This window comes from Hypanus sabinus, chromosome 2, assembly GCF_030144855.1.
Source record: "Hypanus sabinus isolate sHypSab1 chromosome 2, sHypSab1.hap1, whole genome shotgun sequence".
NCBI lineage: Eukaryota > Metazoa > Chordata > Chondrichthyes > Myliobatiformes > Dasyatidae > Hypanus > Hypanus sabinus.
In genome coordinates, this window is record NC_082707.1 from 166331069 (window position 1) to 166339856 (window position 8788).

At 41.2% G+C, this 8788-nt stretch overlaps 1 protein-coding gene across 3 annotated transcripts in view; it reads right to left on the bottom strand.

The window, feature by feature from the left end:
- The window catches only part of LOC132386449 (exocyst complex component 3-like), a 78614-nt gene extending 70084 nt beyond the window's left edge, over positions 1-8530 (bottom strand). The window contains exons 1-2 of one of the 3 annotated variants that reach the window (XM_059958740.1): positions 7774-8530; positions 5078-5514 (exon numbers count right to left, since the gene is read on the bottom strand). In XM_059958740.1, coding sequence (XP_059814723.1) covers positions 5078-5456 — 379 coding nt within the window. In that variant the 5' untranslated portion in view covers positions 5457-5514; positions 7774-8530. The remainder of the gene's footprint in view (positions 1-5077; positions 5515-7773) is intronic. The other 2 variants (XM_059958730.1, XM_059958747.1) reach the window with 2 other exon arrangements.
- Positions 8531-8788: the final 258 nt, after the last annotated feature.

Genomic DNA, 8788 nt, shown 5'->3' on the forward strand with positions numbered 1-8788 from the left:
GAAACCTTGCTGGCTTTCGCCTATCCTGTCATGTGCCTCCAGGTTATCCATAATCTCATCCCTAACAATCGATTCCAACAACTTCCCAGCCACTGATGTCAGGCTAACACGTCTATAATTTCCTTTCTGCTGCCTCCCATCCTTCTTAAATAGCAGAGTAACATTTACAATTCTCCAGTCATCCAGTACAATACCAGGATCTATTGATACTTGAATGATCATTCTCAATGCCTCCGCAGTCCATATAACCATATAACAATTACAGCAGGGAAACAGGCCATCTCAGCCCTTCGGGTCTGTGCGCAACACTTACTCTCACCTAGTCTCACCGACCTGCACGCAGCCCATAACCCTCCATTCCTTTCCTGTCCATATACCTATCCAATTTTACTTTAAATGACAATACCGAACCTGCCTCTACCACTTCTACTGGAAGCTTGTTCCACACACCTACCACTCCCTGAGTAAAGAAATTCCCCCTTGTGTTACCCCTAAACTTTTGCCCCCTAACTGTCAACTCATGCCCTCTTGTTTGAATCCCCCCCCCCACTCTCAATGGAAAAAGCCTATCCACGTCAACTCTATCTATCCCCCTCATAATTTTAAATATCTCTATCGTCCCCCCTCAACCTTCTACACTCCAAAGAATAAAGACCTGACTTGTTTAACCTTCCTCTGTAACTTAGGTGCTGAAAACCAGGTAACGTTCTAGTAAATCTTCTCTGTACTCTCTGTATTTTGTTGACATCTTTCCTGTAATTCGGTGACCAGAACTGTACATAATACTCCAAACTCAGCCTTACCAATGCCTTGTACAATTTTAACATTACATCCCAACTCCTATACTCAATGCTCTGATTTATGAAGGCCAGCATACCAAAAGCTTTCTTCACCACCCTATCCACATGAGATTCCACCTTCAGGGAACAATGTACCATTATTCCTAGGTCACTCTGTTCTACTGCATTCTTCAGTGCCCTACCATTTACCATGTATATCCTATTTTGATTATTCCTTATGAGCATTAATCTCCATCTGCCACCTTTCAGCCCACTCTTCTAACTAGCCTAAATCTCTCTGCAAACTTTGAAATCCTACTTCATTATCCCGAACACCACCTATCTTAGTATCATCTGCATACTCTCTAATCCAATTTATCACCCCATCATCCAGATCATTAATGTATATGACAAACAACAGTGGACCCAGTACAGATCCCCGAGGCACACCATTAGTCACTAGCCTCCAACCTGACAAACAGTTATCCACCAGTACTCCCATCCTGTCACTGTTGAATCCATTGTACTACTTCAATATTAATATCTAATGATTGAACCGTCCTAACTAACCTTCCTTACAGAACCTTGTCAAAGGCCTTACTGAAGTCCATATAGACAACATCCACTGCTTTACCATTGTCAACTTTCCTCGTAACCTCTTCAAAAAATTCAATAAGATTTGTGAAACATGACCTTCCACGCACAAATCCATGTTGACTGTTCCTAATCAGACCCTGTCTATCCAGATAATTATATATACCATCTCTAAGAATACTTTCCATTAATTTACCCACCACTGACATCAAACTTGCAGGTCTGTAATTGCTAGGTTTACTCTTAGAACCCTTTTTAAACAATGGAACAACATGAGCAATATGCCAATCCTCTGGCACCATCCCCGTTTCTAATGACATTTTAAATATTTCTGTCAGAGCCCCTGCTATTTCTACACTAACTTCCCTCAACATTTTTGGGAATATCCTGTCAGGACCCAGAGATTTATCCACTTTTATATTCCTAAAAAGCGCCACTACTTCCTCCTCTTTAATCGTCATAGTTTCCACAACTTCCCTCCTTGTTTCCCTGACTTTGCACAATTCAATATCCTTCTCCTTAGTGAATACCAAAGGAAAGAAATTGTTCAAAATCTCCCCCATCTCTTTTGGCTCCACACATAGCTGTCCACTCTGATTCTCTAAGGGACCAATTTTATCCCTCACTGTCCTTTTGCTATCAATATAACTGTAGAAACCCTTTGGATTTATTTTCACCTTACTTGCCAAAGCAATCTCGTATCTTCTTTTAGCTTTTCTAATTTCTTTCTTAAGATTCTTTTTTACATTCTTTATATTCCTCGAGCACCTCATTTACTCCAAGCTGCCTATATTTATTGTAGATCTCTCTCTTTTTCCGAACCAAGTTTCCAATATCCCTTGAAAACCATGGCTCTCTCAAACTTTTAACCTTTCCTTTCAACCTAACAGGAACATAAAGATTCTGTACCCTCAAAATTTCACCTTTAAATGACCTCCATTTCTCTATTACATCCTTCCCATAAAACAAATTGTCTCAATCCACTCTTTCTAAATCCTTTCACATCTCCTCAAAGTTAACCTTTCTCCAGTCAAAAATCTCAACCCCGGGTCCAGACCTATCCTTCTCCATAATTATATGGCATTGTGATCACGGGACCCGAAGTTCTCCCCAACACATACCTCTGCCACCTGACCTATCTCATTCCCTAACAGGAGATCCAACACTGCCCCTTCTCTAGTTGGTACCTCTATGTGTTGCTGCAAAAAACTATCCTGCACAAATTTTACAAACTCCAAACCATCGTGCCCTTTTACAGAGTGGGCTTCCCAGTCTATGTGTGGAAAATTAAAATCTCCCACATTCACAACCCTGTGCTTACTACAAATATCTGCTATCTCCTTACAAATTTACTCCTCCAATTCTCGCTCCCCATTTGGTGGTCTATAATACACCCCTATAAGTTTACTACACCTTTCCCATTCCCCAATTCCACCCAAATAGTCTCCCTAGATGAGCCCTCTAATCTATCATGCCAGAGAACTATTGTAATATTTTCTCTGACAAGCAAAGCAACACCTCCCCTTCTTGTCCCTCCAATTCTCACACCTGAAGCAACAAAATCCAAGAATATTTAGTTGCCAATTACACTCTGCCTGTAACCATGTTTCAGTAATAGCTACAACATCATATTTCCAGGTATCAATCTATGCTCAAGCTCATCAACCTTTCTTACAATGTTCCTAACATTAAAATAAATGCATTTAAGAAATTCTCCACCTCTTCATCTCTGTTTATCTTTAACGGTGCAAACAACTTTACTATCTTCTTTTTCTTCCTTCTCCCATACACCTGTTCCTCCACTCTGGTTCCCCTCCCCCCGTATCTAGTTTAAATCAACTGGAGCCTCTCTAGAAAACCTGCCTGCAAGAATATTTGTCCCCCTCCCCCTCCAGTTCAGATGTAAACCGTCCCGCCAGAACAGGTTCCACCTTCCCTGGAAAACTGCCCAATTACCTATAAATCTGAAGCCCTCCCTCCTGCACCATGTCTTCAGCCATGTGTTGATCTGCGCTATCTTACTATTTTTAAACCCACCTGCATGTGGCACTGGTAGCAATCCTGAGATGGCAATCCTGAAGGTCCTGTCCTTTAACTTGGCGCCTAACTCCCTAAACTCACCTTTCAGGGCCTCCTCACTCTTCCTACCCACGTCATTGGTCCCTACATGGACCATGACATCCAGCTGCTCATCCTCCCTCTTGAGAATACTGAGAACTCCATCTGAGATATCGCGGACCCTGGCACTAGGGAGGCAATAGACCATCTGGGATTCCCGATCTTTTCCACAGAACCTCCTATCCGTCCCCCTAACTATCAAATCCCCTATCACTACTGCTCTCCTTCCCTTCTGAGCTGAGGGTCCAGTCTTGGTGCCAGAGACGCAACCACTGCGACTTGTCCCTGGTAGGTCATCCCCACCAATAGTATCCAAAATGGTATACTTATTGTTGATGGGAACGGCCACAGGGGTGCTCTGCTCTTCCTGTCTATTCCCCTTCCCTCTCCTGACAGTCACTCAGCTACCTGTCTCCTGACACTTAGGGGTGACTATCTCCCTGAAACTCCTGCTTATTTCTGCCTCTGCCTCCCGAATGATCCGACGTTCATCCAGCTCCAGTTCCCTAACACGGATTGTCAGGAGCTGCAGTTGGATGCACCTTTTGCAGGTGTAGTCATCAGGGACAGCTGTGCTCACCCTGACTTCCCACGTACTGCATATGGAGCACTCAACTGCCCTAACTGCTGCCTCCATTACCTACTTCTAAGCTAATTAGATTAATTAAAGGAGCTTACCCGGCCTTACCTCACTTGGAGCAAGCTTGTCCTCAGCCTCTGCTCCCTTTTTAAAAATTCTCCTGCTGATCTCAGAGGCCGACTTCCACCCGCTTGCGCAGTCGTGCCCCGTTCAAACCTCACCTCTGCCTGATTGGACTCTGCCTCAGTCCACTTCGACGATGGCAGTTGCATATGGTGGTCTTCTTTTTAAACCTCTGGTGCGCTACGTATCTTTTCCCCAAACAGTTAAAAAAAAACAGCTTCTCTCCGAGATGCCTTCACTTCTCGCTAGCTACTTCCTTTTGTACCCAAGGTGCATTCCATCAGGTCCAGCAGATTTATTGACTCTCAGACCATTAACTTTCTGAGCACCTTCTCAGTTGTAATTTTCACTGCACATACTTCACTTCCCTAACATTCTTGAATGTTTGGTATACGGCAGATGACCTCCACTGTGAAAACTGATGCAATATACACATTCAGTTCCTCTGCCATCTCTGTGTCTCTCATTGCAATATGTCCAGCGTCATTTTCTATTGGTCCTATATCTACCCTCAACTCTCTTTTACCCTGTATATACTTAAAAATCTTTTAGATTCTTCTTTGATATTAGTCACCAGCTTTCTTTCATCTTTTTCTTTCTGAATGACCTTCTTAGATTCCTTCTGCAGGTTTTTAAAAGCTTTCCAGTGCTCTAACTTCCCACTAGCTTTGGCTTCCTTGCATGCCCTCTCTTTTACTTTGGCTCTGACTGCACTTGTCAGCCACGGTAATATTCTTCTTCCATTCAAAAATTTCTTATTATTTGGAAGCATATACACTAACTGTTATGCTACCATGCTAACAGAAGAGTTTAAATTAGATCAATGACCATAAAACAAAACACTTCACTGTGTTTTACCCCCAATTAAAGTCTGTATTTTTACCTGACAATGGAGACTTTGTGTTCTCAACTGTCTTATTTTCCACGCACTCTTCTTCTTCTCTCAGGTTATTAGCTGTGTTTTCATTTGACATAACTTCTGTTACATTTTTGTCTGAAGATTTTTGAGGTGTGAAACTAAGTCTCCTCTTACTTAATCGGGCAAAGCTTCTTAACAATCCACTCTGTTCTTTTGGACTTTCATCAGGCACTTTGGCCTTTGCATTGCTGCTGCTGCTGTTCTTGCTGGTTCTGAAGGATCTTTGACTTATTGTATTTCTTCCATCTTCAATATCTGAAGTACTACCAGCAGCCTGGCCTTGACCTGGTGAATCCTTGTCACTGGGTAATTTGTCATTTAGCACCATTTCTGTATTTGACATTGTCTAGCTTTTCAGAAGTACTTCTTAATACAACTTTTAAAAAATCAGTGCCTTTTCTCTAGTTAGGAAAATAAAATGAAAATGTTATTAAAATGTACTTGATTATTTATTTCTAGTGATATCTTTAAGCCATTCAGTCAAAAATATTTTAAGTGGACAATGGTTACATTGAAATCCTACATAACTCTGGTTCAGTGTAGAGCAAGCTCATTGAGATTACTTTGGCAAAGCTAGAACGCAAACTGTACATCTCAAAGAAAAACACTCAAAATGCTGGAGGAACTCAGCAGGCCAGGCAGCATCTATGGAAAAGAGTAAACATTCAACGTTTCGGCCCAAGACCCTTCATCAGGACTGTACGTTTGTCTGTTAACTTATTTTATATCAATGTTGAGTTATTTCTCCAAATTAGGTGCAAATATTACAGGTTCAAATAAAGGAAAAGTAGGAATCAAGACAACAAGAGGATGTCAATATAATTCTAAAGATTGCCCATTAGAATTCCTACTGAAATCCAAATTTTCTGACTTTAGATACAATTCAGGAAAAGTTGACTACACACCGTTACTATAGATAAATTTATATCAAAGCAGAAAGCAGTTTTCAAGAAAAAGTTAGAAGGGCTCCAGTAACACACACACTCAAAAAGCTGGAGGAATTCAACAAGTCAGGACGCACCCATGGAAGGGAACAAACAGTTGACATATTGTGCCGAGACCTTCCACCAGGACTGAAAAGGAAGGGGGAGAAGCCAGAATAAGGTGTGGGTTGTGGGTAAGGAACACAAACTGGCAGAGGGAAGGTGAGACCAGGTCAATGGGAAACGGGAATGTGGAAGGTGGGTGGGTAATGTTCATTCCATGTCTCAATTTTTTTTTAATACAGAATGAACTGGATACTTAAGGAGTTTCTGAAAAAATAAACCATTATACTCAATTTTTATTTCTGGGCCCATATTCAGGTGGTATAGCTTTGCATTACAGAACATTATGACGTGGCCCATTTTCTAGAAATGCAACCCCCAGTGAGAGCGAGTGTACCTGCATCCTCATCAATCCTGTTAGTCAGCAAGAACTGGGAAAATAATTGACCAATGCAAACATCAATAACAATTTGATTGTCTTACGATTTTCAAACTGTCCAGCAACTACTCGACAGTGGTTTCTAGCATTTCCTCAAAGATGTCAAGCTCACTGGCCTATCATTTTTGCTTTTAGCGCAATGAACCTCTCAACCAATGAACCAGCATCTCTAATGATCCTTGAATTTATCCGTCTTTAATCCCTAATGAGAGTTTTTAAAAATTTCCTCCCTTTCTTTGGCTTTGATTTTCTACTATTGTTGTAATGCTTTCAGTTTAATGTTTATTCAAAGTCTCTGTCCTTCCCTCAATTTCCATTGCAAATTCCTCTAAGGGACAACATTTAGTTGCTCTTCTTAGTTACTTGCAGAAGCTTTAAAAATATGTATCTGGAGTTTGTAGATATGCACATGCTGATGCACGTTTGAAGGCTCTTATAAAGAAAGATTAAGATTGGTAATTGACAGACATTAATCAATCAGCATGGTCTTTGTGGCATCTTTATTCTCATGACCATTGTGTTCAATGGAAGAGAAGAGAGAAGCGCCACAAATGAAAGAAAAGTGGATGAATTAGAGGCAAATCAGAAAGGAATAAAGAGAGGGAATAGGGGAAAAGGAGCAAAAGGGAAAATAATAAGTTAATGTAAATGATAAGCAGAGCTGGAAGAGACAGTGACAGAAATTTGGGAATTGCCTTTAGTCCTTGAGGAAATGAAGAGTGTAATATTCTGATCCATGAAATAAAGAAGAAGAAGGCTGGAGTTGCTCAGGATCAGAAACACGAATAGCTAATAGGCGTAGGCGTAGGCGTCGGCTAATAGCTAACAGCTGTCCACTGTTCAAAGGCACCTGAGAAGCACCCAAGGTCAGTTTCGTTTGCCTATCTTCCCAGAAGTCCCCTGACTTTCTGATACCAGAACTTGAGCATGCAAAACTTGTTCGATAAGATCGCGTTCCAAGAGAAAAAACACCAAAGAACATGGCAGAAAATGCAAAACGAATCCATTAAAAAAAAGAAAATGCTATTAATTTCGTTTAAAAACAAATAAGGAAGCGCACTTATATTAATATCTGAACCTGTTGATACCCGATGCGAGTCCAATAATTAAACATTGAAGGCTTATTGCTCCACGACTTTTAATACTTTAAACAAAGACATTAAAGAAAGGGAAAGAAAATACAAACTACTTCTGTGGTGCTGGTTTGGATTTGACTATAATTGTCACATACTTACTACGTTATGCCGAATCGAGCACGGCTGCTAACTTTGGAAAACGTCAGGCCGTGAAGTGGCTACGACCTCGGCCCACACCCATCCTTGGGAATACCCAGATAACCGTGAGCGACCACCTCAAAGACCCAAATGGTCACAACCAGTTCCACAGCGCAGACGTCAACCAAAAGTTCTGGAAGTCCGGCTGTTAATTAGACTTCGTTCCAGAGTCCAGGCATAAAAGAGAGTCCAGTCTTGGGAGTCCAAGTTTAAAAGGCAGTCCGGTCAGGGTCCAGGTGTACTCAGACTTTGCTTGGGGTACCGGTTGTTGTCCACCGTCCATCCGGAGAGCCTAGGTGTCAGACGAGTCCGTGAATTAGACTTGCAATTACACTTGCCTTGTTTTTCAAGCGCAATCCGCACTTAAAACAAACTTCCTTTAGGAAAAGAAGAGGTAAACCTTTCACTTTCACTTTTACTGTACCTAACATAACGTGACGATCGTATAACACTAACAAACCCGCCCACCACCGATGTCGCAGAGAATACCCAAGAATCTCAATTTAAACTGGATGTGGGTGCACAGGTGCCAGCGTGTATGAAGTGACATGGGACCCAATTAACCCGTGAATACAGAGGTGTTAAGTGATGTTGCTGATTAATATAACCATAGAGTTTACGTCTGTGAGAGTTGCTAACCACCGATTATATTCTATAATGTTTAAATGGAAGATTATTGAAGTCACTTTGTCTTCACTTTTTGCGCACTTCCGTTTAATATGAATCTCCGAGTTATAGTAAAGAGAATTTTTGTACAGTGTGTACTTACACTGGAAACCCTTCCTTTATTTAAAATGTATTCAGACAAGAGAGTTGGTTGATTGATGAGATGCTCTTGAATTGGTGCGTCAAGCAGAAAGAAGATATTAACGTTAAATACAGCAAGTTGTTAAGTTTCTGAATCTACAGCTTGGTCCATAGAGACAAAATCTATACCATATTTCAGAAGGGATGGTAACTCAAACATAAGCCTGGC